Source organism: Cynoglossus semilaevis, chromosome 8 (assembly GCF_000523025.1).
Source record: "Cynoglossus semilaevis isolate Cse_v1.0 chromosome 8, Cse_v1.0, whole genome shotgun sequence".
NCBI lineage: Eukaryota > Metazoa > Chordata > Actinopteri > Pleuronectiformes > Cynoglossidae > Cynoglossus > Cynoglossus semilaevis.
The window spans coordinates 12,374,084-12,384,673 of NC_024314.1; the positions used below are offsets into that span (position 1 = coordinate 12,374,084).

At 39.5% G+C, this 10,590-nt stretch overlaps 3 protein-coding genes across 11 annotated transcripts in view; 1 reads left to right on the plus strand and 2 right to left on the minus strand.

Annotated features, from left to right (window-relative positions):
* Positions 1 to 3,398, minus strand: part of narf (nuclear prelamin A recognition factor) — a 13,644-nt gene extending 10,246 nt beyond the window's left edge. For all 3 annotated transcript variants that reach the window (XM_025057920.1, XM_008314846.3, XM_025057919.1), the window contains exons 1-4: positions 3,072 to 3,398; positions 1,559 to 1,631; positions 1,400 to 1,465; positions 63 to 191 (exon numbers count right to left, since the gene is read on the minus strand). In XM_025057920.1, the coding sequence (XP_024913688.1) occupies positions 63 to 191; positions 1,400 to 1,465; positions 1,559 to 1,615 (252 nt within the window). In that variant the 5' untranslated portion in view covers positions 1,616 to 1,631; positions 3,072 to 3,398. The remainder of the gene's footprint in view (positions 1 to 62; positions 192 to 1,399; positions 1,466 to 1,558; positions 1,632 to 3,071) is intronic.
* Positions 241 to 6,377, plus strand: cybc1 (cytochrome b-245 chaperone 1). Of its 2 annotated transcripts, none has more exons than XM_008314843.3 (6): positions 241 to 261; positions 4,340 to 4,427; positions 4,502 to 4,543; positions 4,631 to 4,801; positions 4,903 to 5,047; positions 5,652 to 6,377. In XM_008314843.3, exons 1-6 carry the CDS (start codon positions 256 to 258, stop codon positions 5,818 to 5,820), a joined length of 621 nt encoding a protein of 206 aa, XP_008313065.1. In that variant the 5' UTR covers positions 241 to 255; the 3' UTR covers positions 5,821 to 6,377. The 2 variants fall into 2 exon arrangements, with proteins under 2 accessions (XP_008313065.1, XP_008313066.1); XM_008314844.3 differs by lacking the exon at positions 241 to 261 and adding an exon at positions 3,831 to 3,990.
* hexd (hexosaminidase d) lies at positions 6,163 to 10,573 on the minus strand. Of its 6 annotated transcripts, none has more exons than XM_008314839.3 (13): positions 10,310 to 10,573; positions 10,213 to 10,216; positions 9,856 to 9,951; positions 9,644 to 9,759; positions 9,274 to 9,361; positions 9,033 to 9,197; positions 8,762 to 8,945; positions 8,505 to 8,576; positions 7,852 to 8,050; positions 7,472 to 7,633; positions 7,285 to 7,392; positions 7,121 to 7,210; positions 6,163 to 6,658 (listed from the first exon to the last, which is right to left on the minus strand). In XM_008314839.3, exons 1-13 carry the CDS (start codon positions 10,543 to 10,545, stop codon positions 6,481 to 6,483), a joined length of 1,698 nt encoding a protein of 565 aa, XP_008313061.1. In that variant the 5' UTR covers positions 10,546 to 10,573; the 3' UTR covers positions 6,163 to 6,480. The 6 variants fall into 6 exon arrangements, with proteins under 6 accessions (XP_008313061.1, XP_016889827.1, XP_024913679.1 ...); XM_017034338.2 differs by having other exon boundaries at positions 10,213 to 10,220; positions 10,310 to 10,475; XM_025057911.1 differs by lacking the exon at positions 10,213 to 10,216 and having other exon boundaries at positions 9,856 to 9,946.
* Between the last annotated feature and the right edge of the window lie 17 nt (positions 10,574 to 10,590).

The following is a 10,590-nucleotide window of genomic DNA, read 5'->3' on the forward strand; positions in this document are numbered from 1 at the left end:
AATGGAGAAATGAAGGGAAAATGTCCTAAAATAAAAGTGGAAAAACCAGTTGCATCTTGCACCTTGTTGAGAGCCAGAACTCGTTCCACTTCCTCCACACTCTGCTGAGAAATCTTCAGACTCTCTTCCTCTGACAGACAGCCATCACAGGACAGACAAGCACTGAGCAGCAGCTGGGATCCTTCATTATTCTGAGGAAAAACAGCAAAAAAAAGAGAAGTGAAGCTTCCTCATCCCTGAGGCCAAGAACACGTGATGAAGGTGAAACTTGTTGATAAATATATGTGAAAATATAAAGGTGAAATATATAGAGAAATATTTATTTCTTCAAAATACACATCTAAAAGAAACAGAGGTGGGTAGTAACGAGTTACATTTACTCTGTTACGTTTACTTAAGTGAGTTTTTCAAAATAAAATACTTCTAGGAGTAGTTTTAAATCACTATACTTTTACTTGAGTAGATTTACGAAGAAGAAACAATACTCTTACTCTGCTACATTAGGCTATACTGAACTCGTTACTCGTTACAGAGATACTGGATAAAGCTTTAGCTATCCAGTATCCAGTTCTCACAGTGTGGAGCAGCAGTTACATCATGCAGTGTCTTTTGTGTCGCCCAAAACAAACATATAGATATTTCAGCATTCAAAAGCTTAACGTCTAACCTGAGGAAACATGTTGAGGTTATTTTGTAAATATTTATTTTTTATGTACTCCTATGTATTATTTCATTGATTTGTATTTTTATTGAAGTAGGTTTACTTGAATTTACCTGTAGATTATTTTAAGGTATTTAAGTAATTTGTTTTATTTTAGTATTTTATCGATAGTATAAACTCTCCTCCTACTTTTTCTAGCTGATAAAATAAATCAGATGTTACTCAACAGTTACTCAGAACTTGAGTAGTTTTTTTACCAAGTAGGTTTTTACTCTTACTAAAGTAATTATTTGGATGACTTTCTTTTACTTCTACCTGAGTAACATTATTCTGAAGTAACAGTACTTTTACTTGAGTACAATTTTTGGCTACTCTAGTCGCCTCTGCCTAAAACTGCACACAACGAAATGTGACCTCTGCATTTAACCCATCACCAAAGTGAAGTAGGCAGCTTTGAGCGCCCGGGGAACGCCTCTAAAAATATTTCAAATTAGACAACAGATACCTAGCTAAGAAATGTTAAAATATCCTTTAAAGCTAACCATTACATTTAACAGATAAAAAAGTGATAAATGTGATAAATTTGCCTTGGAATGGAATATGCTGGTGTAACAGACTTTACATGAGAAAAACGTCATTAAACCTTGATGACACAACAACTCATGACTGGATTAAAACTGGATTTTTGTGTTGAAAATCTTTAAAACAAACTGATTTGGTTTTGTGGGGAAAAAATACCTGTCCAGTGACTGCATCTCTCTCCTGCTGGGAATCAGGTCCTTCATCACTCTGCTTCTTGTTGCACTGTCAGCAGATTGGTCATAAAATTAAAATAGACGCTTCATTTAAAAAGAGCAGCGTCTTCAAACCAGCCAGGCATGCATGCTGGGAACTCACCTGTTTGGTGCAGTTCTCACACTTCTCCTTCCTCTTTGCAGCCTGCACCTCAGACATTTTCTCTCCAGGTTACCTGTAGAGTACAAACAGATAAATACAGTCTATACTGTATATATAAATATATATATAGTGGGGTTTTCTTTCCACTGTTGATCATCTCCCCCAAGTCCAACCCTTTGATATAACAACTGTGTCTGCTGTTTGCTGCTGCTGTGTGTGTTTTGTCAACTCCACCCTCCTCTGGTCGACCCGCCGCCTCCCTCCTCCTTATCCTATCCTATCAGAACTGGCCTTTCTTATCACCGACACAACAGCTTCATAATGATGTGAAACTTGCACCCTATACAAACTTGTGTCCTGTCATTAAATCCTTAATGGTTAGAGTTAATTATACACACAAACACACACATCAGGTATCATCATGAGAAAAACACATATATTGTAAAAAGCCAGTGTTTCCGGTAGTAAACAGGATCAAACATGTCAACTCTGCATGGAACGTTCTTCTTCCACTGCATGACACTGAAGATCTTTAACAGCAGGCGTTCTCCCGAAAATAAACCGATTATCAATGACTTAAAAGAATACACCCTGGCTTGCTAACATACAGTCCTAGTGATTTTTAAGTGTCATTTTTAAAATAATGTCATCTGTATCTATGTGGTTTTGAATAATTTGACATGAAGCCATTTTGGAAATCTTGTAATATAGAATGTTTTTTTTAGATAAATCTATCTATGAAATCTATCCAAAATATTTTCCAATTTTACTGAACAATTTATTTGAAGAACGTAGCCATTAGTTTTGAATCCCATTAATTTGATACAATCATTAAACTCTCTACACATTTTTATTTGTACTGTAAGGCTACTGTTAGTCCAAGACATAAAAATCCAGTATCTGGTCCCAGAGGCCCATGGGTTAAAGTCTAAGTCTAAGTAACGATTAAAGATTCAAAATAATAATTTTGAGTCCCAGTCATATCAGGATTTATAAACATAAAGATAAACGCTGAGATAAGTTCCAAAGTTTTACAAATGAAAGTCCTGGATAAAATGTCAAAAAGACAATTAAACTCCTTTTTGCCCATGTAAAATTACTGGGAATTAAAATCGGCCCATACCTTCCAAAGTTTTTTTAATTTGGGCCTAGTACGTCAAACATTTACTCTTTTTTATCTTTGATGTTACAGTAGATTACCTAGGACGGGACCCACAGTCCCGACACCTGCTGATGTGGCCCAGTAAAGGACTGCTATCTCTTGGTAAAGGCGATAAAGTCGAATTGACCAATTTTGCTAGCTGGCCAAATAATGCACGTATTTCTTCCACGATTCATGTGAATCATTGCTGTTGTTAAATGATGAAAAGTTTTGTAAACGTCACTAGCGTCACACGGATGGTTTTGACAGGCGGTAGACAGTTTAATCACGGTACTGACCTCGCAATTTGACTTTACCTTAATTTAACGAATCAATGAAAGGCAAACGATTGAACAAGTGAAAATCACTCACCAGATGGTTTTATTCCACGGCCCACGCGTACAATGGCATCAAAAGAATGCAGTGACAATAGCGGTCACTGCTTAGCGGAGAGAGCGGCACAGTGACACCGCAGAGTTTACCTGCTCTGCGGTCGCTCTGCGGTCGCTCTGCTCTCCTCCACCACCCGGTAGAGTCACCTGCGGGCCGGACCCGTGGTGGTTTAATGTTCCCCAGTCATTCCCGCTATGAATTTAAATGAAAAGCTTCTAGAATCCTCACAGCTAATGGGACTCAGGCTGAGGTTGTCTGAACACGTCCGCCTCCATTGTTTACCCCGGCAAATCCATACGCATGCGCGGATTCAATAATCAAAATAAGAGCGCAGCTATTGCTGAAAATGCGGCAAAATTAAAAATTATTGCTGGCGAACCTTTCAAACACATACACGCTAAGCCTTAAAACCCATACTTTTTAAATTAAAAGATAACGAATCCTGATGTTGACCTGCAAGTGAATCCATGTAGACTCCGTAAAAAATGTCATCTTGATGAATAGAATAGTCTTTATTGTCATTGTAACACGGGGTACAAGGACATTAAGGGGAAGACGTGTATAAAATTCCATTAATCAACCACTGCATGAATAGTGCCTCTTAGTCAGGTATGTCATGGCTACCTACAGTATATACCCCATACTGTACCACCACAAATCTGGGTTTTTTGTACGTTTTGTCTGAAATTTCCGTATAGTATTTTAATTTGAAGGCAATAGGAAAATGAAACCGTCCAATCAGAGCTGGCGGCTCCAGGAAGGAAGTGTCACCCATGCAAGACAGTTGCATTTACCAGCAAAACAACTTCCTTATAATTCGTTCACGCGTTTCCTCCTACGAATACGCGTTTATTTATTGTTGAGGGCTGCAATTTGCAGAAATCCATTCTAAATAAAGGTAAGTAAAATATATTTCGTTCAACGTAATGACTTTTGTGTCAGAAAAGCGTATGTGGTTCATCTCCATCACATCCAACTCCACCACAAAGGAGGGTGGGTGTGTTACTCAATCTACTTCAAATATTTGAAGAACGAAGTTCTTCTTAATCAAATCCAATATTATCTGAACTTAATTAAACTAATATTAAATTATTAGTAATTATGACGTTAATGGTGGGGTCGATTAGGTCTTGAATTTAAAGGGACATTTAAAAAAATAGTTTTATGAATTGTGTAGTGCTTAGTTAAATGAATCTGACTTTAAACACCTAGATGTTAATTCAACCTCGTGTTTTGTGTTGGTCCAGATGGGATACATGACAGTAGAACAGCACACAACCAAACTGCTCCACCTGAAGAGATCCCCAGGCATTAGGTCGTGGTCTCTTCTTGTTGGTTAGTAAAACAAAAAACACAACAACATAAATGCAGTATTTTCTCTCTTTTAAACATGTTTTCTTTAAATGCAGGTGTTGCATCTATTGGGTTGGCAGCTGCCTATTACAGCTCAGGTTTGTTCACAAATTATTTAGCATAGTTCTGTCAATCTGTCCTTTGACATGTGCATCTCTGTTCTCTCTCCTCTCTTTTCCAAACAGACAGCATTCTGTGGAAGCTGTTCTATGTGAGTGGCTGCCTCTTTGTGGCCATGCAAAATATGGAGGAGTGGGAGGAGGCAGTGTTTGACAAGACCAAGAACCTGATTGAGCTAAAGACCATAAGCTTATATGCTTCAGTCCTGACGCTGTGGAGGAAGGGTCAGGAGAAAGGTCAGTGACCCCACAGAGAGTGCCTGTTGTTAGCCTGTAGTTTTAGGTTGCTGAATTTTTGGTCCACCTCTTTTCCTTCTCCATTTCTGTCTGTCTTTCAGTTGTGCTGGATTTGGCACAGCTCTGTGATATTTGTGTACAAGAAGAAAAGGTTCGGTATTTGGGGAAAGGTTACCTTCTGATGCTGCGGCTGGCTGCAGGATTCTCCTACCCTCTGACACAGAACGCCACACTAGGGGGACGGAGGTAAACAGCCGTTCCAATACCTTGTTTCCAGGCTGTTTCTGATCATCATTTTTTTTGTAATTTTTTAAAAGAGGTTTGAAACCTATTATATGACATTCCAGTCCAATGGACCTGGTCCTTCAGTTCATCCATCAATTTCTGGCCAAAGACTTTTTCAGAGATGGTTTTTAAGACAAGACTATAGAGACAAAAGTATAAAGGGTCATGGCTTATGTGCATTTGTAGCACTAGATTTTTTTTGCAAACTGGGTTCATTACTAATATTTTAACAAAGATTTTAATTTTAAGATTAAAAAAAAGTTCTATATTGATCCCATATATGGGAAATTGTTGTGTTAGCAGCAGCTATGCTGTTAACAGGCTGCCCCTAGCAAGTGCCAAGCTTGTGGTTCCTCTTGGAATTGAACCCAACACTCTCCACTTCTGAGGCAGGCATGCTAACTGCTACACTATGGATCCAACTAAGATGAAACATGACTCCAGTCTGTATTTTAGCTAGTGCTGTTCAAGAAAGTTTTTTTTCACACAGACACCATGCAGTGCCATTTGAAAAGCACTTTATTTGATGTCATTTCTCTCTCTCTCTCCTCATGTATTCTGTCAGTGATGTGGAGGCTGTGGGCGCGCTGCTGAAGCGTTTTGTAGGCCTGGAGGAGCTGCAGCGACAAAGGCAACAGGAGGAAGAGAGTGGATTTGTAGAAGATGAGGGCGATGATGATGAAGATTCTCTAGAGAACAGCAGCAATTTTGACGATGAAGCTGAGGAACACTGAACTGTGTTTAATGACCGTTCTTTAACTGAAGGATTCTTTCTGTTAATCAGGGATCTCACGGTCAGAGCTGATGTTTTTATTTTCAGGGAAGAGAAGGTGCAAATGTTTACACAACAACAAAAATGTTTCCATTTATTATGAAGACATTCTGTAAATCCTCTTGGATATAATGAGTGCCTGACAAAACACTCCTTAAACATTTACTGTGCTTCCAAATAATTATAGGTGTTTGTATGTGAGTTAGAGTCAGCAGTTTGTGCCTCTTCCCACACTTTCTGGACCACCCAGTAGATAAGCATCTTTTCCTGCATGTTATATTATCTTCAAGTCTGAATGAAATCATGGTTGGCAAGATTGTTTTTTTTTGCAGTTTTTTTTCTTCAAAAGTTGACATTTTTATTTACCTTTTGTGTGTATTTACCAAAGACTGAAGCATTACATGATGGTGATTTAAATTATTTCTTTGTCAACAGAATCAGGGCTATGGCAGGGCTTATTATGTAAAACAATCTTTGTAAACATATTTGTAATTTGGGTATAAAAGTGATTTCTAAATACACTGGGCCTTTATTATGACTCGAAACTACATTTTCATGCCCTGGTTTGGACTGTGTTGCAGAAAATTCCACTTCCACAATAATATGTTGTTCATTTAAAACATTAAATCTGTGGAACAATTTCCTTCATACAGGTCATGATCTCGTCTGTAATCTGCTGTAAAGGAAACAGAACTGGACTGACGTGCTCCTCTATCCACTCTTGGACAGTTGACTCTGGGTAAAGACCCAGCATCTCCACTCTGACTGCCTCTGTCTTCTGTTGCAACAAGGACAGGAATCTGCAGAGAGATGAGAAAAGCATTCAGGTTTAGCTTAGCTCAGCCGTGGACTGAAGGAGGCTCGCGTAAGTAATGAATTAATTCTTTTTTTTTTCAGGGAAGAATGGATTTTTAAGATCCATAAAGACCAGATCGCAGGTAACATTTTGAGCTTTGTGTTTTATGCTTTGTACAGATGTGTCCAGTGGTATTAGTGTTAGTCGCCCATTAAAATCCACTCTTAAACATGAACTTTTCTATTACAACTAATGCAGTAACAGGAAATAATATTGGTGCAAACTGTACAATCTGACAAACATTATTGAAATATGCTATGAGCACTATCATTTTTAATAACTGTAGCCTGTATATATACCTACAAATATTACTGCAGTTGTTGCACAGTTTCACACCAAAAAAGGTGTCTTCATGTCCTGCTTTTATGACAAGATGCTATTCTCCAATGATGAGATGTTTCCTTACGTTGATGCTTGGCTGTGAATTTGCATCGTGATGAGCGGGTGCACCAACTTTCTCTGCCGTTGATACAAGCTGAACCATCCTCTCACGTACCTGTGTTGAGGTGATTAATCATTATTTGGTTATTTCTAACCTCAAGAGAAAAGCTGCTGCTTTAAACAACTTGCATGTTTCTTTCAAAAAATCGTATGTCCTCCAAGTTCAGCAGCACATCCAGCTCCACGATCACCTCAGCCAACCTCCTTCCTGGAAAAAGGGAGTTGACTGGAGATTGTCTGAAAGAAAAAAAATTGAGAAGGAAATCTGTTCATCAGCAGACTGACTGATGTGAATCAATCCACTAGCAGATCTCACCTCTCTAATGCACTAACTTCTACTGTGGAAACACCTAGCTTCTCAGTGGCTTTGCTTTGAGCCTCGCTGCTGAACTGACCGTGGACCAATGTCTCCAGACAGGCAGCTAATGATGGAAGAGCTACAGGTATCAGCTCACACAGCACAGACAGGTGGTCATATCTGACTTGGAGAGAAGAAAATAGTGGTAAATAATGGATATAATGTCAGACACACAAGGTTTTGTGACCTCAGAGTTAGGTAATGGTTAATGGTTAGGGTTGGAGCAGTTTGGCTTTGACACCAACGCACTTAGAGTCCAATTCTACAGCACTGAAAATATGAAACAAACAAAAAAAAGAAACAGGATAGGAAGCTGTAGACATTCCTCTGATTTCTACCTTTGCCAGCCTGTGATGGCGATGCCCCTGAGCTTCACACCAGCAGATAAGGACGACGCCACCTTCAGCCACTGTAGATGATTGTCCACATGCCTCTGTGTGAGCAGCACGCAGGTGTAAACACTGGTGGAGCCTTTGAAGGAGCTGGCTGCCCACAGCTCAGACATGCCTGCACTGTGGTACTTCTCAAGAAGAGAGACTGGACAACACATCATTTTTATTGGAACATAGAAATAGTTCTACACAAGTGGAAATCAGGAAACAGAGTATTCAACTGGAATGAGCTATTGGTGTAAAAGCTCTGCTCACTTTCTGTTCACATGGCTATGTTAACACTACAGAAAGTTACATTTTACTTGTTTTAACGTTTTTATTCATTTTATATTTAGTTTTATTGATATATTGTCTGATGTGACAAGTCACAGTCAGTGATGAAGACTTTTTGTTTACTTTAATACAGATTATTTATTTTTGGATTGAAATAATTTACTGTTAATGGAAAAAAAATAAAATTGGCTAACATCACCATGTTATCTATAGAGCTGTCCTAAAGACCCATCCTGAAGTAAGTACTGGTACTTAGTATTATAATAGTATCATAATTGTATATGTTTGTAAAAAATTGTATAGATATAACCTTGTTTAATTCATACCTGTTCTGTCCACATCCAGGTCAGGAGTATAGTCCCACAACATGGGCTGGACAAGACCAACAAGACCACTGGCTGTTAAAAAACATTATAGACAGAATAAATTCAAGTTCTGTAAAAATATAGATATATAAGATAAAAATCATGATTTTACAAAAGTAATAACAGGCTTCAGCCTCTTGTTGATACAACATTGATCTATTCTTTGCATGTTAACTACACTGCTGTGATAAAATGTGGGTTTTGTGTTTGTTCCTCACCTTTCAGTGTGTCCTGGCTCATGTCTCTCATCATATCATCCCACATGATGATGTTAATATGAGGCCAAGCCTCCTTGACGGCCTGGGCGACTTTGGTCACATGATTTAGGAAAAGCTGCTGGACTGTACGTTCTGGTGACACCAACCACTGCTTTGACTGCTCACCTTCACCAAGCATGTAGACCTGTGGGACAAACCAATGAACACACAATCTAACCTGAATACCACAGTGATTCAAATACTCATCATCAACATAAACGTCAGGCTGTACCTCGTCTGCTCCAATGTGAAGTGTGTTCACACCCGGATGCAGCTCCACCACCTGCCTCAGCATCTCCATCACCAGCCGGTACCCGTCCTCTGTGTGTGGATTCAGGGTGCCAACGCAGTGTGGCAGCTCTCGGAGGCCCCACAGGGGGCGGTGCTTCAACACAAACTACAGAAAGAGAAATATTGATCATATTTGTCATGTTGGAAACATTTGTGAATATCTGGATGTCTTGTCTCCTCACCTCCAGGTGACCAAATGTCTGCACCAGTGGGATCACCTCCATGCCTTTGGACTTGGCCAACTCTTGCATGTTTAATATTTCCTCACGGCTGAAATCACAAAATAACAGTAAACTTTGGACAGACTTACAAAACAAATCAAAGCTGTTTATGACACAGACTTCCTGTGCTCTGTCATCGGCTCACAGGAAGGATGCTATCTTTATTACAGGCTATGACTGCATGATAAGAGAGAGGTGAAAAAATACAAATAACAACCATGACCTTTAAGGTCCAGGTTTCTGCTAACCTGCCAACACAGCTACTGGGAGCAGAGCTTTAAGAGTACTTACTGTAAGGTGAGAATGTGTAAAGTCTGTGTGTTTATTGCACCTGTAAGGAGTTTGGGCTGTGGCCTGCAGCAGCTTCAGCTCCCCCTGGTAAGGAAACATGTCCTCGTACTCCACCAGGAGACCATCCACTCCCAGCCGTGAGAACAGCTCGATCAGCTGAGGAATGGTGACGAGTTTACTTTAATGCTTTTACTGTGAGGCAGTGTTGATAAGAAGCTGTTTGTCACACTGAAGGCTGCCGTGTGACCTCACCTGGTGAAGGTATTCTGTTCTTGGAGGGGCCCCTTTCAAATCCAGGTGAACCAGTTTCTTCCCCTTTGGCCATGGTGGACACTGCATCCTGCTGCACTGTGAACATGAGTTAATGCTGTATTTACAGGTGTATTTCTGCTAACTAATGTGACTCACTTTTGCAGTTTTTAGGCTTAATTATGAACATTCCTTCGTGGTAACTACATTGTATATTTGTACAATAACTTTCTTTTACAGCTTTCTTTCTCTTTGTATAACTAACAGCTTCGTTATGCCCTCTGCTACTGTAACAGGAGCATTTTGTGAGAAGAAAATGCGACGACATTACAATATTTTATCTTACCATTTAAACCTTACCTCACTGACTTGGTTCCGTGCAACACAATAGGCAATCGATTAGAATCGTCTGGCAGGGCAGTCGTATTTGTAAAGTTAGTTTTGTATTGGTACTCACGTTATTGCGATGCCATTTAAGGACCTGTCACAGATATACATTTTGAATAAATGTCGAAGAGTGGGATATTGTTCTGAATTAAAATGGTAATTTAGAAACAGTCCCTTAGTGAAAGCAGTGTCTTTGAAGTCGCAGATATACAACGGAAAACGGACTTCATTGGTCTCAGGCAAAGCAGCAGACTGCTGAATGGGCGTGTGACACGACTGAGACGTAAAACGCAAGCGTTGACGCATGAGTTCGTCCTAACAAAATAGTGCTTTCTTTTCCCACTCAGCCAA

Bases quoted from the DNA above. Each gene is read 5' to 3' on its own strand.
- hexd (XM_008314839.3), bottom strand. From the start codon at position 10,545: ATGCGTCAACGCTTGCGTTTTACGTCTCAGTCGTGTCACACGCCCATT. The intron at 9,362-9,643 runs GTGCAATAAACA...TTGTGATTTCAG, and splicing joins ACAGCCCAAACTCCTTACAG to CCGTGAGGAAATATTAAACA. The intron at 8,946-9,032 runs GTACAGCCTGAC...TTTGTCCCACAG, and splicing joins TTCACATTGGAGCAGACGAG to GTCTACATGCTTGGTGAAGG.
- cybc1 (XM_008314843.3), top strand. The intron at 4,544-4,630 runs GTTTGTTCACAA...TTTTCCAAACAG, and splicing joins AGCTGCCTATTACAGCTCAG to ACAGCATTCTGTGGAAGCTG. The intron at 5,048-5,651 runs GTAAACAGCCGT...GTATTCTGTCAG, and splicing joins GCCACACTAGGGGGACGGAG to TGATGTGGAGGCTGTGGGCG.